General features: G+C 42.9%; 1 protein-coding gene across 14 annotated transcripts in view; it reads right to left on the bottom strand.

Annotated features, from left to right (window-relative positions):
* LOC112216834 (forkhead box protein P2-like) overlaps positions 1-20296 on the bottom strand; it is a 122234-nt gene that overhangs the window by 64527 nt on the left and 37411 nt on the right. For 12 of the 14 annotated variants that reach the window (XM_042300115.1, XM_042300114.1, XM_042300120.1 and 9 more), the window contains one exon: positions 8994-9180. The exons of 1 other annotated variant lie outside the window; for it this stretch is intronic. In XM_042300115.1, coding sequence (XP_042156049.1) covers positions 8994-9170 — 177 coding nt within the window. In that variant the 5' untranslated portion in view covers positions 9171-9180. Of the gene's footprint in view, positions 1-8993; positions 9181-19637; positions 19826-20296 lie in introns of those variants that run through there. One more of the 14 variants, XM_042300116.1, reaches the window with a different exon arrangement.

Raw genomic sequence — 20296 nt, 5'->3', positions numbered from 1 at the left:
AGATGAGCACAAGCCCCATAGATAAAGACGTACACACACACACGCCAGCGAACACATCTGAAGGCATAGACATAAGCAGTCACAGATGGTCACACCCAAACACACACGAGCGCATACAAACACACACACACACACACACACACAGTGGTGGAAAAAACAACGTGAAATATATTTGTTTCAGACCACTACCTGGCTGACTATACCCTTGCTTCCATAAACAAAAGCCCCTTTTCACCGGCATCCTATAACACGCTTATAAGAATAACCTCCTAGCGTGAAAAAAGTCATACTTCTTTAGTTTCATTCTTTTCCTCCCCTTTCCAAAGGGTCTAATCTACATCTTTCATTGAATCAAGAATGGAAATTCCGAAGAAACGCTTCTTTTTCAATTTCATGCTGAAGTAGCTCAAGTTAGTGGATGTAATTTCTCCTAACAAGAAAATGTATCACTGTGTCGCTCACTTAGTGTGTCCATGTGAGAAGCGGGGGATTTTTTTTGTTGCATTTTCTATTTTTTTAAAGGCTTTGATAAATGTGCCAAAAGCATGATCACTCCCTCCACAGCACTCCACACAAGGCCGGCACAATTACACTGGTGATTTAAAAAAAACTTCTGACTTGAATCTACATCAAAAGGAAATGACAGATAATTTATAGCGAAGGAAGGAGCTACTGCATAGAAGTAGATCAAGTGGAAGGAGGGGGGTGTGATTTCATACTGTAAGAATGTCAAATCCTCAACATTGTTCAGATGATCCTACATTGTATATCATTGGTGTTATTGAACCTATAACGCAGTTAAAGTTCGTACAGGAAGTGATAAACATGCTGCTATGTTGAAGTCTGAAATTTAGGAAATCAACTGTGGAAATGTGGACGATAAAAACTTGTACCGAATAAGCAATATTTCTGCACTCTAACAACATTGACAGAAGCCCATACTTCGTTTGGGGTATAAAAAAAAAATTAAAAAGTGACATTTGATGATGATCATTTTCATAGGGAATTGGATGATGAAGTCCAAACAGGTGAAAGTGAATGCATAAAGCAACAATCCCACGCATGGCCAAGTCACTCAGCTAATGTATATTTATCATGTAAACCTCTGATAAATGCATATGCAGAAACAATCAAATCGTCCCATTTTCATTGGTGCCTCGTGCACAAAGACTCAAGCGTGAAACCCAATATCAGCTTAGCGTCTACTCGAGCTTGAAGCGCTGCTACGCATACCACAAAGCACGTTCTGCGTATGCTCATAGCCTTCCCTTATCAGGCTGAAACAACGAAGCAGCCTCCCACTGCTCTCACTGATCAATTCAACCCCAGTGAAGTCGTCCCAGTGCGGGTAAATAACCAGTGGTTATGGGCCTTGATGAGGACTGGCGGGCTGCAGGGGATGGGGGACAGAGTGCAGCTTCATTTAGAGGGTCTGTCTGGTCTGCAAGGCTGGGGTCCTTTGCTGTTGGTCTTCTACTCTTACCTCCGCATGCCCTCCCTTAAACCGGACGAGAGGAGACGGGAGAGACACCCAGAATGGCTGATGAAGTGATGAAGACATCCGAGCCAGAATGACAGGAGAGGAAATGGAACGGGAACGTCTGCAGCTAAGGCCTCTGGACCAATAAGGGGAGCTTCAAACGAAAGCCCGCTAGTGAGAAAGGCAGACCGTAAAGCCAGAGCTAAGTGACATGTATGTCTGTTTGAAAAAGCCTCTTGTGTATTTGGTCGAGGTGAGGCCCGGGCTTATTTACTGGGTTTGTTAGAGAGGCCTGAAGAGGAGAAGAGCAGCCGGCTGAGAGAGGAAAAAGGCCCCTACTACATATGTATACAGTGTTGGTTGGGAGGCTGTGGGTGGAGGATGAGCATCCCTTCTCTTAGCAGGCTTCCAGCCACAGCTTTCAGGGGGGAACAGACCATTCACATATTCAGGAGAAAGATTCTGTTTGGAGTCACCTGATAGTGTTCGTGCATAAGAAGCAGAGACTGCTAGCTGACATCTGGTGTTTGGTCAATGGACAGCGGAAGCAGTTGGGGTTAAGAAAAGGACTAAGGACCACGGACACTGGAGCTGCCTACTTCTAGTCATCCCATTTAATCAGATTTTAATATTTGTTCCAGGAGGGAAGGAAAAACAACAACTGCAAGGCAGGCGTTTCGGACGCTGATTTGGGACTCTTCGTGACGAAAGCGGAGAGAAACTGTAATACCCGACATGCTTGTTAAATTCACAACGCTCCAAAGCTGCCTTCTAGCAAATCCTGCCTCTTGGTTGTCAGCTTAAGACGTGGGACATATGCATATGTGTTATTTTTAAGCTCTGTTAAATGGATAGCGGCGTCGCAGGCTATCAAACGTCTAAGCCACTTGCTTTGGGGAATCGCTTGCGTGAGGCAAGCAGCAACGCCTTCGTCTCTACGACTGCATCGTTAAGGGCGTCCCCCCCCCCCAAAAGCAAACTCTACATCACGAACCCAGGCATTATGCACCTTCAGTGACTGGCCCCTCACACCTCGCCGTATTAACGACCTGCTAGTCTATTGTTAGTCAATGACAGGGGAGTGGGCAACAAACAATGACAGAATGCCTGTTTCAATACAATTATTGTTAAGGGGTGAAAAATCTGAGATGCATTCTTAGAGAGACGAAAAAAAGCCATCTGCAAATAAATGATTGTTGGGCATTGAGCTGTAGCAATAGCCGGGGGCTTTACGGATCCAGGACTATGGATCGACTATTTATTTCCCGGTCGTAGGGAGCGGAGCAGTGCGGTTTAGGAGGCATAAAAGGAAATGAGTTGTGAAGTGGCCATTGATCCTGACCTGCACTGGCTGGCTGGGTCTTATTTATAAAGAGAGGTTAACCCTGGCTCTAATCACTGGCTCTAACCCACAGCAGTCCTAGCAGCACTCTAGCACTATGGAGTGAGATGAATGCTGTGCTACTACTACATTGGATGTAGCCTACACTAACTCTCATCTTGCTAATGCTAAGTACCACAACATCCCATAATAATATGGCGCCTTCAGAAATATAACCACATGTTCTCTGAGAGAGTGGCAGCTCGTCATGTGTGTGTGTGTGTGTGTGTGGGCAGCGATACCATCGGTGACACGGTGGACACACTCTCCTGCCGCCAGGTCCCCCCTCCTTCCCCTCCCCCTAGCCTGCTGTGTTCCACCTGTGGTGCATCTCAACCCACACAGCGCTCACACGCGCACCGCTCACACACACCACACACACCACTCCCCTCACAATTGCACCCAGCTGCTCAAGCATAAAATGCTCATAAGTGTTTGTTTCCAGCAGATTTCTCTCCCTTTCTCTCTCTCTCTCTCTCTCTCTCTCTCTCTCTCTCTCTCCTCCCTCCCCCGCTCCTCCATCCCCATTTATCACTCTCTCTCTCTCTCTCTCTCTCTCTCTCTCTCCCTCTCCCCCCCGCTCCTCCATCCCCATTTCTCTCTCTCTCTCTCCTCTCCCTCTCCTCTCCCGCTCCTCCATCCCCATTTCCTTGCAAAGCCTTGCAGCTTGACATTTCCGTGGGTCTCAGGAGACCAGGACGTGAAATGGAGTTACTGCGGGAGCCACACTGTAAATTCCACGAAGCCACATGTAACGTGTCTTAAACACAGATGGACACTCCAGGTTTAAAGCAGGAAAAAAAGAAGAAGAAGCGAGGGGTGACTAGAAAGATAACGGAATAATACTCCTGTTTTGTCCGGGGAGGGGAGCAAACAGCAGCAACGTCGCCCTGCCTGTCATTCACATCCTATATCTTGAGTGTCATCGACATAGAGGGGAGACGGACGAACCTATATGTCAGGCTGTATGTGCAGTACTTAAGAGACCGTCTGGGAGATAGTAGTGAAATGTTAGAAATGAAATGTATGGCTATACCCACCATAAATAAGTGGGGCATGGAGCAGGGAGGCAGGGGCCCTCCTTCGACTGTGGAAACTGTGATGGAGAGAGAGAAAAAAAAAAGAAATACGCAAGACACAAACTGTGGGTCCCTGTCAACTTTCCACCTTTCAAACCGACACTCTTATCTCCATTTAGAACGATGACTACACATCTCTTTCAAACTGTTCATATTTCAAGAGGAAAGCCTTTATCATGACCTGACTGAAAGCATAGTGTAGTCTATAGTAGGCTGATGGTGAGGTGTGTTATTTACACGCTCGAGTCGGGCCAGTCTTGGCCTGTAAAGATAAACCTTCTGAGGTTCTTTGTGTAAGAGTGCAAATGAGAGTCACCTCCCTCACCGGGCTCCAGAGGGGAGAAAACCAGGGTGATTAGGCCTTTCAATTACGCTCAAGGGCAATGCCCAGATTTGCATCTGAGGGGGGGAGAATTCTTCTTTTTGTTTGTCCTGACGAGCTGGGATGGAGCAGATATATACAGCATCACATCACAGTGACTTTTTAATGTATCACTGCCACCTCCACCTCCACCATTTTCCCTATAGGCAAAGACCCAGAATATGGATTGTGAGGAAAACAGAAGCCCTGGCAAGCTGTTGTGTACAAGCGTCTTGAGCCTGCATCCTCCTGATTGACAGTAATTAAAACTCCCAGTGGCCCCCTGCACGCGCACACACACACACACACACACACACACACACACACACACACACACACACACACACACACACACACACTCACACTCACACTCACACACACACACACACACACACACACACACACACACACACACACACACTCACACACACACACACACACACACACACACACACACACACTCACACACACACACACACACACACACACACACACACACACACACACAGAGAGAGAGAGAGGTCTGTTAGGTGCTGATGGGGAGCTCTCTGTCATTAGTATTGTGGCAGGGGATAGAGAGTGTTTACTTGTGAAAACCAACAGGCCGAGGCCAGACACACTAAGTGGCACACACACACACACACACACACACACACACACACACACACACACACACACACACACACACACACACACACACACACACACACACACTCACACACACACACACACACACACACACACACACACACACACACACACACACACACACACACACACACACACACACACACACACACACACACACACACACACACACACACACACACACACACACACACACACACACACACACACACACACACACAGAGAGAGAGAGGTCTGTTAGGTGCTGATGGGGGAGCTCTCTGTCATTAGTATTGTGGCAGGGGATAGAGAGTGTTTACTTGTGAAAACCAACAGGCCGAGGCCAGACACACTAAGTGGCTGTTTAAACTCTGTTCTCGGTAAGGAACGTGCTGATGTTCTCATAATGTATATAACACACATACGCATGTTCACAAACACAGTGGCACTGGAACAGCAGACAGAACCCCAGATGTGAAAAGACACTTTGTGTTGTTTTGTGTTACGGGGAGAGAATTTTTCTTTACAATTGGCCAAATAAACATATTGAAATGCACAACTTTAAATATCTCAAACAAGAGTGATTTATCTCAATAAAGCCATTAAATCCATTGAGAAAGGTTGGAATCCTTCTCTTTGCAGAGCATCAGGTGCTGGTGACAGATAAACTGGTATGGGACTGCCAGGGGACTAAGAGCTGAGATGAATGGATCTGGCCTCCGTACATAACAGGACAGTTCATCTGAATAAAATAAATATTCAGTCATCCATTCTCCTGATAAGGGCCATATAGATTATAGGCCACTGCAATCAACTAACCGCTCTGTTAAAGAACATTATGGTATGGATCCAGCAGATCAATGCAGAGCATCATGTATACTCATTTTGATCACATATTAATACATTTGTACGACCGCAGCCTTATAGATTGATTTAATTAAAGGGAAAAAAAACGAGAGCATTTCTGAGTGCTTTTATCATCATGGTTTTGCATAGTAATTAGGCTGTATGCAACATTTATGACTATGTGGCTACCTGGGCCTAGCTGGCAAATTGCAATCAGATACACAGGACATCTAATCTACAATCTAAAATCAAATTAGGCCTATTTAGGGGAGACCTTGGGAATATGGTGATGAGAGGATGACATAATGTGTGCTTGAAATTCAATTGTGACATGGACGTATTTATTATTCAGGAAGAGGCCTACTACGTGGCAACGACTTTGACCTTTGCGATCCACCTGTTTAGTGAAATGTTTCTGAATCACTTCATATTAATGCAAACCGTAAGCATGGAAATCATCTGAAGGCTATCTTGTTTTTTGATCGGGGAAGAATTTTTGTCATTTATTATTATTTTTTACACATGTAAATCCCTATTTTTTTCTCTCCCCTCCTTTTGGCCAAAAAGTTCAAAAGCTCTCGTGTTACATGCTGATTTGCGTCCTTCTATGAAATCAACAGAAAAAAAGAGGAAACGCTAAAATGGCATCTTTCTAATTATAGCTGTAGGTGGTGTGTTGCGATGACTGTGGAACAGCTGAACCCAAAGGGACAGTGGAGAATTAATCAGTGCTTATTAACCATCCTCTCTAGCACCATGATGAGAGAGGGGAGATTCTATCATCTCCCTTTATGCCCACTGGAACACTCAATGTCATTCCAAATACTGTATGTTAGAAAATTAAACCCAGGCTCTCTTCAAAGTGCTTGAATATACTTAGATAAGCATTTGCATGTACATACAGTATAGTACAATCCATGCTGTAAGTAGGGATAAAAATCAGCACATGCCTAAATCACGTTAAAACACGCATACGTGCACGCACGCACTCACACACACACACACACACACACACACACACACACACACACACACACACACACACACACACACACACACACACACCCATTATACCAATCCACTAACCACTCATAAACAACTGTAAGCTTATGCTAACCAATGCTAACCAAGGTAGAGGTATCCTCTCCATACAGACAGACCAGACCAGAGGGAGAGTGATGTGAGCCCAGAACAGGAAGTGTGTGAAGTTAACAGCACAGGGACTCTGTTTAAAAAGCCTCAGGAGACCTGTTAGCTGGACCACTCATTTCAATGTGTCTGTCTCTCCACAGAAATAAAGCTGCTCTTTACAGCAGAAGATTGTCACATCCCTCCACATTTCCCCTTCACAATGTGTCCATCTCAACGACTTAACTAGATACTTTATGCTTACGTTGCTCTTTTCCGCCGTGGCTCTCTTTTATGGCTTCGACTTCCTTTGTCAGTAAATGAGTTTCTGACTAAAGTTAGAAGATCTGTTCTCGTTGCCTTAGGTGTGCGTTTTAGATTTAAGCAATTTAAGTGTTCGGAAAAAAATTGTCCTTGTGAAATAATAGCATAATACATAATTATAATATAATAATCACATATTTAAAATATATATAATAGTAAGCATGTAAAATGACAGTGAAATAAAAATAAATAAATAGATGACTATTGTTTCTACTATTTTGACTTATTTGTAATAAATGTGTCCCAGCATCTCTACTCCACCACACTCCCGAGACTAGTGAATGAGAGCAGAGAGATTTACAGCCCTGTGCACACAGGGCCCTATAGCACGATATAGGCCTATGGTGAGATATACAGTGAGTATGTATCTGCAGTCCTCCACAGTAGGACAGGTTAAAACATAAAAGAATAATGAGAGAAGGAGAGAACTGACCCCAATCAGCCATCTGCAGGGAGAGAGACAGGCAGTGTGATGATGAATAGGGGGTGAGGCCATGGTGTCGTGATGCTGTTGTAATCACCAGCTGGAGCATCGAGGGTGGTGCAGGGCTGGGGCAGGGGGTTAGGCGGGGTGTAGGAGGGCCGGGGGAGGACTGCAGGACATGCTTCATTCTGCTACACTGGCTGCACCCCCCCCCACCCACCCATCCCACACACACACACACACACACACACACACACACACACACACACACACACACACATCGGCACGACTTAACCACAGGGCTTCAGCTGCCTCGACCAGCATGTGTGTACACACACACTAACATGGACGCACACAGACGCAAACTTACACGTAAAAATATAGAAACATCCTCAAAGCAAAAAAAAAACACAGTTACAAGTAGACAACACACACAAACACACACTCGCAGGGTTCCATACACAGAAGCAACACGCATTGTTACAAACCCGCGGCAAGGGGCCCCCAAAGCACAGCCCGACCTCTACCGCTGCTCTTTTGGCAAACTGTCAAAGCCATCATTCTCCATGAAAAGACACGAGCACTTGACTCCTCTCCCCAACAGCGCCTGACTCTCACAGCTCCCACACAACAGCCCCAGTCACATTTAAATATCCCACGGAAATCAATCAAATCAACACCATCAACAGAACATTTTTTATAAAAACACACTAAACATTTACACACACAAAAAAATGTATGAATTCTTTGTTAATTCCACAGGCCAAGATGAGAGACAAGCAGTCAGAACAGAGAGCATGCAGAAGTGTGTCCCAGTCAAAGGTTTGCCTCCCGGGGCTGTGGCAGAGTAGAGTGGACGGCTATAGGACCGAGTTAGGAGGCCCTCTGGTGGTTACAGCTGAGCCACGGCTCTCAAACCCACACACAGGGCGCACACACACACACACGGCAGCGCCAGCCGGCTTTGTACGCCGCTCCCTCTCTCACACACACACGCGCGCTCACATGGCCTCAGCCGAAGTGTGCTCTCAACACAGCACACACACATACAAATATCAATAAAAACACACTAAAACACCAGCAACAACTACACAACCTCTTAGACGAGTAGTCCTCAACAGCAACATGTCAAAATCAAACACATAAATGGCCAACCACACAATAAACAACTATCAATAAAAACAATCATAAACACGGCAAAAAAACAAAAAATAAAAAAACACAACCTTATTTCTATACTAAACGAAACAGTGTCATCTCCTGAAAAGAGTGCCTGCCCTATCAGTACGAGCCCTGTGCTAGCAGTTAAGAGCATGGTGACGTGCAGGAGAAACACAACTTACCTGCTGTTGTTGGAGATGCAGCAGCCCGACTGTGCTTACTTCGCTGCTCGTGTCACCGCTTGATCTTCCATCTCTACTGCCAGCATCTAATTGGCTGCATAGGCTGCTCAGGCTGCTCATTCCATTTTGACTCATTGAACTGTTGCTTATTGTCTCTGTGGCCGACTCCTGCATCATGACTTAAAACCTAGAAGTGATTAAGAGGCACCAGTTAAGGCTCTTGTTACAACCCTTTTCTTCTCTTTTCATTTTTTCCCCTCTTTCCCCCTTTAAAAAAAAAAAAAAAGCTTCCATTATTACCTCTGCAAATGAAAGCATTTAAGAGGGGGAGGGGGGTGACGCAGGAGGAATTATGCATTCATTGTGTAAATGAAGCAATACAAAGAGATGCACATCTTCTCGGTCTCTTTGTAAAGGAGGGTCGAGTCTAAACGTGGTAAGTGTTTTAATAACTAGAATTTGGGCACAAATAGGTCCTCTGCTGCACTACGCCCATGTTGGGAATCTGTGTGTATAGGACACATTTATGATTGTATATATTTTTATAAATAATACAGAAATACTTTTTCTAACGGACGTAAAAAATATATAGTCAGACACACACATGCCCACACACGTATTTTCTTTTTTACATGATCACTCACTCCTTGATATACCCTCACCCTGTCTAGGCACACACAGACCCTCCTAAACTATTCCCCGTCTTGATTCTGTCAGGATTTTAGTGCGAGTCCCGCATGAACAAAGTTGCCTAATGACGCACAGCTAATCATGCAAAATTAAAATGTGGTAGAGGAGATGGGAGGGGAGGAGGAGGTGGGAGGGGAGGTCCAAATCACATGGTATCACCCGGTGATAAATGATATAATAGGCTTCTTCTCCCTTAGCTGTGTCTAAATAAAATGTGCCTCCGAGGCTTCCATAGAGGAAAAAGCTCATATGTCACATATTGGCTCAATGTTTTTTCTCTTTCTTTTTTAATCAAACCTCAAATATTCATTTATTTTGGTGACATTTAAAACATATACTGCTGTTCTCCACGGGACACAATTAAACTGGTCCATGGGCAAATAAATGTAAGATATTGAACTAATTTCACTAGCATCTATTAGATATGAAAAGCTGAGACGAAGGAGAGAAAAGAAGCAAAAAAAAATCACGAATATTACTAATGATTGTGCTAAAAACAGCATAAATTATGCATAATTTATGCCTCCTCTCCTGTAATCCATTTTAAAACAAAATCATTTTCCCTGCATAAATGCTTTGTACCTTGGTTGGAGCAATGAGGAGTCCTGCCCAGGATCAGTGGAAATCCTCACAATAAATAAAACAAGTCGAATCACAGTGACTGACCCAACACAACACACTGTTCGAGGTGTGTTCTGCATCTCTAATACCACTCTGATGGGGCTTCTCTATTTGACAGCCTCTCCATAATTAGCATATTCATTAAGGTAGTACCTAATAATTCAAATGTATAATTTTTGGGGATTCATATTTCAGTTTCCCTTCAATAAAATATCATGTCTATACCATTAATATAGTCTGTATGCAATAATGATATTTCAAATCGTTATATATGGTTATTCATATTCAAATAATAGGTTTTCTTATATCTGTGGTGGTACAGTACAGCCCTCCTCCCTTCTTAAATTAAATACACCAATTTTGTCACATGCATAGGCTGAGCAACTAATACTAAGTTTTGATTCAAAGCATCCTGTAGCATGACTGATTTTGAACTGAGAGATAATGCTGGTAATGAAATGCTAAACACACACACTCACTCACCCACCCACTCACTCACCCACCTACTCACTCACTCACTCACATATATACATGCATGCCCGTGCACAAACGCACGTGCTCATGCACAGTGCACACACATACACAGACACAAACATGCACAAGCACACACACAAACAAACAAACAAACAAACACACACACACACACACACACAAACATACACACACACTACACATTGACCTTAGTAGGGATACTCTAACAGCACCTAATGTTTCCTCATTAACTAACATGTCTCCCTCATCATCATGCAGCAAACACACAACCCCGGTCATCTCTATCTGGTGGGGATACAGATTTCCTCTGTTATCCTGTCAATAACGGGACACAGACAGGTTCAAATGCCCCCAAACTGACTACTAAGGTGGCATGGGGGGGGTGTCATTTGAGATTTGCCCATAGACTGTATGCCACTCTGTTTCTTGAGTCAAAACACAGATCCCATCTCCATGTATGATACAATGAGCTCCAAAATAATTGGGACAGTGAATTTTGTTACTGTTTTGGCTCTGTACTCCCAGCACTTTGGATTTGAAATGTACAATGACTATGAGGTTAAAGTGCAGACTGTCAGATTTAATTTGATTTAATTTGATTTAATTTCACCCGATATTTCATCCATATCGGGTGAACTGTTTAGAAATTACAGCACTTCTTGTACATAGTCCCCTATTTTAAGGAAGCAAAAGCATTGGAACAAATTCACTTATATGTGTATTAAAGTAGTCAAAAGTTGGTCCCATATTCCTTGAATACATCAAGCATGTGGGATGCATGTGTTGTTTGTTGTGGTTGTGTTTCAGATTATTTTGTGCCCAAATTGAAATTAATGGTCAATCATGTATTGTGTCATTTTAGAGTCACTTTTATTGTTAATAAGAATAGAATATGTTTCTAAACACTTCTACATTCATGTGGATGCTACCATGATTACAGATAGTCCTGAATGAATCATGAATAATGATGAGAGATGAGCATGTCTTGGGGGTATGATATTTGTGTGTCACTGTATCATTTCAAATTCAAAGTACTGGAGTACAGAGCCAAACAAAACATAATGTGTCACTGTCCCAATACCTTTGGAGCTCACTGTATATGAAACAGCATCACTCTAGTCTTCAAGAGCCTGATAACTATTTCAGACACCAAACGTGACCACCAACTCTGACGCCAATTTGTTATCAATTCACAGTTCGGGTAACAAAACAGATTCTGCTTCTAACATAACCGCATTTTCGCATCAGTAAATGCCATTAGAATGACTGGGCCAGGCTGTGTAACTGTGTGATGAGGGGCAGACCCGGCCACAAAGCCAGCTAACAGCAGACAGTCTTTAAAGGATGTCCAGGGTGCAGGATAAACAGGATACGGGCAGAACAAACAGGAGCAGGAGTTACACAGAGCAGGGTGACAGCTGCTCCGGCCACAGTAAATAAGCAGTGAACAAGACGTGCTTATGAACAAACACTCCCTGTTAAAACAGGGCAGAGCTACATTAGTGGTGAGAGAGAGACAGAGGGAGGGAGAGAAGGAGGAGGGGGGCAGTGAGAGACAGAAAAGGAGAGAGCCTGAGAGGGGGGGAGAAGAAGAGAGCATGATAAATAAAGAGAGAGAGAAAGAGGTGGAGACAGAGAGAGAGAAAGAAAGAGAGAAAGAGAGAGAAAAAGAGAGAGAGATTTGAAACAGCATATTTGTACATTGTTACAACACTGTATATATACATTATATGACATCTTTATTCTTTTGGAACTTCTGTGAGTGTAATGTTTACTGTTAATTTTTATTGTTTATTTCATGTTTGTATATTATCTACCTCACTTGCTTTGGCAACGTTAACATGTTTCCCATGCCAATAAAGCTACTTGAATTGAATTGAGAGAGAGAAAGAAAGAGAGAAAGAGAGAGAGAGAGAGAGAGAGAGAGAGAAGGACATAGTGAGAGGGTAAGATTGGCATAATGTGTGACACCCAAACCAGTGATGAATCTCAGCCCAAGAAACACAAAGCAGCAGCCGAGATCAGGCGACTAATAAGTATTCAAATTAGGCATACATTTTACATGCCCAATGTTTAAAATATTCAGAGAAACACCGCCTGATTGCCTTTACTAGGGTTTTATGAACATTCTAATGGAGATTTTTGGGGGGAAGGGCGATGGATGCGAGGAAAACTTGAAGATATATGAGGGAAAAATAAGGATATTTTAATGACATTTAATACAATGAGAAGCGTTACCTAACTCAACTTAAAATTGGGGATTTTTAAATGAAACCAATTCGATGTTTATTAACCCACAAGACAGGTTCAATTTACTATATGTAATTTACTTGAAAATTATTAGTACATTTAAAAAAAAAATACAGATTTGGAATGAGAAATTTGGTTAAGAGAAAGAAACCTCTCTCACCTATCAAATGTTGCTTAAACGAGAAACAAGGGAGAATCATATTGTCATTTAAATCAAGGAAATGCAAAATATTAATACAATATCCATCTTAATCATGACAACGGTATAGTTTCTCCCTCAACAAAAATATGTGCATGTGTCTAACCGATGATAATGATAATGCAGATATATGCTAATCATATTCCGAGAGATCAGATGGTGCTTTAACCTTAATGACAGCGGTGAGACAAATTAATTAGCCATCTAAAGGCAGCATTCAAATCTGCCAATTAGAATGTCAATTAGATCCACCCTGGCTGCAGACCACAGAGAGAGGATCTGACTATAGAGGTGACTGGGTGACTGGCAGAGTGTCAGGGCTCACTGTACACATTGAGAAAGATGGATAGTGACAACGCATGGCACCAGAGGGTAAGTGTGTATTGGTGTGTGTGTGTCGTGTGCGTGCGTGCATTGGGCATACATGTGTGTATGTCCATCGCAGGTCTTCCCCCATGTTCTTCACCCCTCGCGGGTACCAACCAGTCCGCCCTGGGATCAGATTGTCCTAGAAACAACTGGGCCGGAAGCATCCAGCCCTCCACCCTTAGTAACAATATTTACTGGACTAGCGCTATCCAGAGTCCATGGGCTATGGAGGAGTTGAACAGTGCATGAGTGAGTGAATAAGGCTCAGCAATGTCTGCCTCGTCGGTGTGTTTGACATCCCTTAAATTGGTAGTGTCCTGCATTTTAACACACCAGCTATTTGACGCCATTTTCTCAAGCCATAATCTTCCAATGAGGAGTGCCAGACCACATATTATATGAATCAGTTACACAGACACAGACTGTTATTGCCAGCGTAATTTACTGGTAATACTATAGGTGTACAGCTAGGGAGGGAAAATAATAGTCATACAAAGTGTTTAAGGGGAGGTAGTGAGAGAAAACTGAATTTTATCTGTCTGCGGTCAAAGATCATGGATGACTTCAACGTCCCTATTATGGGGTCTGATAGAATGAGAATCATTTCAGATGCAGTGCGAGAGACACATTATTTGCGAATGTTTAAAGTAACTTCTCTTTGTGTCTAATTCCCACTGTAACGGTACCTTGCTTTGCTATTCCTCTCCGGCTGAGTAAATGTTTGCTCATGAATCTTACGCCGTGCAAATCTGTCTTTTCCATCAGGTGAAGAATCCCAGACAGAATCCTGACAACGCATTCAGGGCTGAGATTGTGAATTTGTAGTGAGACTACTGATGTGGGAGGACAGAGACAATTCACGCGCACGCATGCACGCACGCACGCACGCACGCACGCACACACACACACACACACACACACACACACACACACACACACACACACACACACACACACACACACACACACACACACACACACACACACACACACACACACACACACACACACCTTTCTCTAACAGCCCCTAATGTTTCCTCATTAACTAACATGTCTCCCTCTTCATCATGTACTAAACACACAACACTGGCCATCTATCTAGATGTACTGTGTTATACTGTCCCCTATTTGACACATAAAGGTCTCTATCTGCCCCAAAATTGAACTGCGGTGGCAGGGTGTCACATATGCTGCATGTTCAGCTAAATAGTGCATGTTCCCTATATAGTGCACTGCTTCGTAGTGGACTTTGTAGTGCACTATAGGGAAAAGGGTGTCATTTGAGATTTGCCCAGGATTCAAATAGCCTGAGTGTTCAGGATTCCACTCTGCAGTGTCTTTCTGCAGTCACGAACACGGATCCATTCTCCCTGTGCCTGCATGATACTGTATATGAAACTCCAGCCTAAAGAAGCCTGATGACTATTTCAGAAACCAAACGTGACCACTAACTCTGTGATCCAAGAAGTCTATTCATTATCAGTTCACAGTTCAGGTAGTTGGAATTCTTACATTCACTGGAAAAATAATACAAAAATTACATTTCACCGTCTGTTGGCTCCTTCAGTTCAGATCAAGTCAAGATATGGATACCACTTAAAATAATCACAAAAGCTGTGCTCCAGTGAAATGAATTAATCATTGCCATAAGTTACAACACATTCAAAATAAAGAAGTGCCGGGCCCTGGCTATGCTCAAATATTTAACACTTAAGATTGCTTAATAAATCAAAATGCCAGATATCACTGGCTCTGAGCTGGTACTTACAACATGATAACTCCAACCCTGAGTTGAAATAACAATCTAAAAAAAGAAATAAAACAAGTTTTATTTCATTTGAACGTTTACCACTCAGCTCGTTGCTTACATAAACCCTTAAATATGACATAGATGCTTGTTTGTACTTGAGGTGTAATTCGCAAGCGAAGCTCTCGCTCCTCGCAGCCCAAGGAAGTCACTGTGGTTTATTGCTACCTCTCCCGGAGCCCTAAGGAGTGAGACACGATCAGGGAGAGAACAGCCACTGCTGAAGTTCTGTTCAACACAGCTACACTATTGGAGATGAAGTATAGCCAAGCCAGAGCAGACCTTGCCGCTTCCGAAAACAAAAGCTTCCTTTTTTGGCACCATAAAGAGCATTAATGACTATTTCTAAAAACCTGTGTGTAATGGTAAGGGTTTCTCTTTCAGATAAAGGAATTTCAAAGTGACTCACAACGGAACGAGAAGATGAGATTGCTTTAGGGGAAGAAATCATATTTACAAAACCAGGGGTTGGAAAAATGAAAAAGGGATGGATATGAAGGAATAATAGACTTATCTTTTTTAGGATTAACATGATTCTCTGAAACGGTATCACACGTCATTATCGGCAGCACAATGAGACCACGCTCAGAAAACCTCAGTCATATTTCAATTCATAATTTTAGCTGACAAGAAATAGTCGTTCCCAGTCATTCTGTGGAGAGATTGTTCAGAACGTAATTCTGTTCTGTTTACATTAAGAAGACGAGACAGAAAGATGGGGAGAGTACGCAAGTGTGTGTAAGTGTCTGGGAGCGTGTGTGTGTGTGTGTGTGTGTGTGTGTGTGTGTGTGTGTGTGTGTGTGTGTGTGTGTGTGTGTGTGTGTGTGTGTGTGTGTGTGTGTGTGTGTGTGTGTGTGTGTGTGTGTGTGTGTGTGTGTGTGTGTGTGTGCGTGTGTGTGTATTCTGCCAACGTAACCAGGATGTCTGCACTGTACTAAATGTCCTAAAGTACATTTAAATAATTCATATTACACAGTGTCTTACTCTACAGTTTCATTCTCCATTAAGACAGTGTGCTTAAATATACAAAACAATTGCTAACGATTCCAGTTAATTATCCAAATGGTTAGAAATAACCTTAAATATGAAAATAAATATAAATCAATGATAATAAATAAAACATTTTTTTTTTAATGTAAATAAATATTCAACTTGGTCTTTAATTATATCTGAGATTTTCCGGAGGTCAATGGAGATTTACACCTGTCTGTGTATGGAGAGTGTCTTCTCTCTCTATCTGCCTCTGGGTCTGTTAATACACAGTAGCAGAGCATTTACGGGAGGAGGAGAATCTAAGTCCTTATGTGTGGTTAGTGAGTACGTTCTCCTCTTAAGCTCTTCCCATATCATTTACATTTTACCCATCAAGCACCTCCTTCTGCGAGGAGGAGGTGGCACCAAAGTGGGCGACCACAAGCAGAAAGTGACGAAAGCTCATCAAGCTAGGCCCTCGTTTGCATTTTGGGAAATTCCCATTAATTAACTTAGCCCACCTAATCACGAGTAATTGACCCATTGTCTGCTCCAATCATATCTACAGAGAGGACGCAGCAGCGTTGTGAAGCAGGGAAGAAAGAACTTTCACCGGTGGCTGGAAACCTGTACGTCCATCTATCTACCAGGGACTATTTACCCAACTCCTCAGACGCATATTTCATCTCACATTGCATTGTTCTGATGTGATTATCTGTAGTTGACATGGTCTACTTTTGTTGCTGGGGCCCGAGATAAAAACAAGCTGTGAGATGAGATGGACTTCCTGACTGACGCAAGCAACAAGAGAGGTGCCTGCGGCTTCTTCTGAGGGAAGGTGAGGGGGGGGGACAGAGGAGTGAATGACGGCAAAGTGGACAGAGGGACAGCGGGCAGAGCTGCAGCGAGGAGAGAGGGATCCAGCCAGAGCGATACAGAGACATAGCTCATTGTGACGTTTCCAGTTATTTCTGGCTGATTAGGGTCATTATGTCCCCGGCCTGATTTATGTTGTCATTCCCCCTCACCAGTCCTGCATCGATAGATCTTAATGAATTGGTAAATAAGGGTGAAGATTACACTTGACAAGACCACAACATTTCTCATTCATACCGAGACAAGATTTATGTAACCAATTAGGTCCATAACGGGGGAGATTGGTCAGGAGAAAAATCATCTTTTCAGAAGAAATGACCAGTCTAACCCTGGACAAAACAGATAAAGGGGAGTCTTTAACAGTGGCTTAGTCACACACCAAACAGCCAGCGTGAGGTCTTCCAAACGGATATCACTCCTGCCCCGCTCGGGATTTTAGGAATTGATTTAAAAAAGACTCCCCGCCATAGCTACCCACCCCACCACAGTACCAGCTACATCTACTTTCCATTTTAAACACAGCCAGCTAATCACTATCGCTCCATCTGCATAATGTCTAAACCATAGATTATGGAATCAACAGATACAAAATTAAGCTCTCGCCCAACAAAGGATACACTTTGATGTGCAAATGTAAATTCAAGGAGGTACTTCCCCCTCCATCTGCCCCCCCCAAAAATAACAAAAAATAAAAATAAATCATTTCTACTGAGACTTCACTTAATGTTTGATACGTCCATTGATGAATAATCGTTTTTTCCCCCCTCAATTATTTAATTTACACGTCCTACAATTCTAGGAATCAGTTGGCACCCTCTTTTGTCATTAGTAATAAATATAAAAACGGATAAAAGCGCTGATCATCAATAGCCAACGACAGCCCGGGACGACCCAAAGGGCGGGAGTGAACAGAGGTGGAAAATTACAGCAAGGTGATACAGGAGCCTCCTCGTTTCAGCTCTCCCCTTCAAGCACATGCAAATGAGCGTGGCGCTGCTTAACTGCATCATTTATGTGGATAATAGCGGCATCATCATTACGGGACTCAAATTAAATTACATCACAATTAGCGTAACAAAGTGATTGGTTAAACTTTCAAAACAAATACCCAGTTCTGCTAATGAACAGTGCTAATTGGCCACGGTGCATTCTAAATAAAACATGTAGGTAAACATGTGTTTTACTTAAACAATTTCAAAATGCATTGTTTCTGAGAGACACAAATAGAGAGAGAGAGATAGAGAAAGAAAGAAAGAAAGAAGGAAAAAGGAGACAGGAAAAAAGCTCCAAAACAGAATATCGCCATGGGGATTTGTAAGCTGAAATATAAAATGTGTAGCATTTAATTTTATTGCACTAAATAACCTATTATATTCAGGACTCTGGAGAACAATGTAAATTATCTGCCTTCAAAATGGAGTTGGGCCAATTCTCCACGTGAACTAATCACATAGCTCATTATGCATCTGGGTATTAAATTATGAAGAGGAAGCCTATCCGCATTCCAGCACAAAGACCTATGAAATGTTAATAATATGCTCACAACAGCCCAATACCATGCTTTACTCCATGTCATGAATATTTAAGTAAACAAATTATTCACCCGCCTTTGATAAAGATAATTAGTATTTCGCCAGCTTATCATTTCAGTGACCCTCCCTCTCCCTCCTTTCTTATAGGATTTGCTCTATATGGATATGCTGTTCTGAGACATGCCCTATAAAGTTTGGGTCCTTATGATATAAACGAGTCCTTTACTTACCATTTTTTTTTTTTATCTAGCTAAATAACTCAAAATAAAAGACTCACCCTAGTAAAACAAATATCTGCAACTCATTTATATTGGATCTTTATTAACTTATAAAGAATCACGGTGGAGGGTGACCCCTTTTCATTTCATCACCACCAGTAAAATCTCATCTGAAAAAAACATTACTTTCACCTCTTGACTTTAATGATCAACAATTTGCCCATTAGTAACACAGTAAACTCCACATCCACACAACATCCTAAACAGCAGTCTAAAGTGCACACATCAAATAAAGAAGCCAACACAATACTAAGACAGCTAAGAGCTCCAAAAAAAAGCCAGCATGTTCACATCCACAGACAAACACTAATCACCAGCCCAACCATTCATTCATCAAGAGCAATTAACCACCAGCACATGAATGCACAGCCCACAGACACACACAGAACACAATCCAAGCCAAAGTACAGCAGCTAGCCAAATACTGGATGAGCAGCCCGCCTCCCTGCCGTTGAAAACATAGCCATTAATACAGAGAGAGGTGAGCGGTACAGAGAGCAGAGAGAGAGGTGCGCGGAGAGCAGGATGGATGAAGTTGGAGTTGCTTGGTTTTATTACCTGGAGGTGAGGAGTAGTGTCAGAGACAGTGTCTGGTGGCCAGAGAAGGAAAGCTGTTGGTGTTGTTTGCAGTGGTGAGGAGCAGACTGGGGTGTCACAGGGGGAGAGGGGCTTCTATCGTTTCTCATCACTCCAACTGTGTTTATAGAGGCTCGCATCATAAACAAGACAACGCCGCCACTGCTCTTCCCTGCCTCTCTCGAAGCCCTGTTCATGCATACTTAAATCACCCCCGTCGCCCATTAAAAAACGGCCTTCCTGACAATTATTCTATCATTTCCAGTTGTCACTGGGCAATTACCAACAGGCAGCCCCTCTCGGACAGGCCCAATGGGAGAGATCAGAAAGAGAGAGAGAGAGAGGGAGAGAGGGGGGCTGCTGCCTGCCTTCTCAGGCAGAGAGAGGGAGTAAAAAAAGTGCCCAAAATGGAAATTTATAGCCTAGACACAGCGCCTTCTCTCTCCTGACACGCAGGAAATAATTAGACCATCATACACCCGGCCTGCCGACCGCTGATGAAATATATCACAATTACTTGAAAACACTACTTATCATTTCATTCTCCTTTTTATTGCCTTTGAAAGACATTACAATTATTACGGCTCGGTGTCTGATCTGAGAGTGACCTTCAAAAACTATTTTTTTGTGGGGGTTTTTCC

The sequence above is a fragment of the Oncorhynchus tshawytscha genome, linkage group LG17 (assembly GCF_018296145.1).
Source record: "Oncorhynchus tshawytscha isolate Ot180627B linkage group LG17, Otsh_v2.0, whole genome shotgun sequence".
NCBI classification, from domain to species: Eukaryota; Metazoa; Chordata; class Actinopteri; order Salmoniformes; family Salmonidae; genus Oncorhynchus; species Oncorhynchus tshawytscha.
The sequence above is the reverse complement of the archived record's forward strand: the minus strand, read 5'-3'. Positions and strand labels throughout refer to the sequence as shown.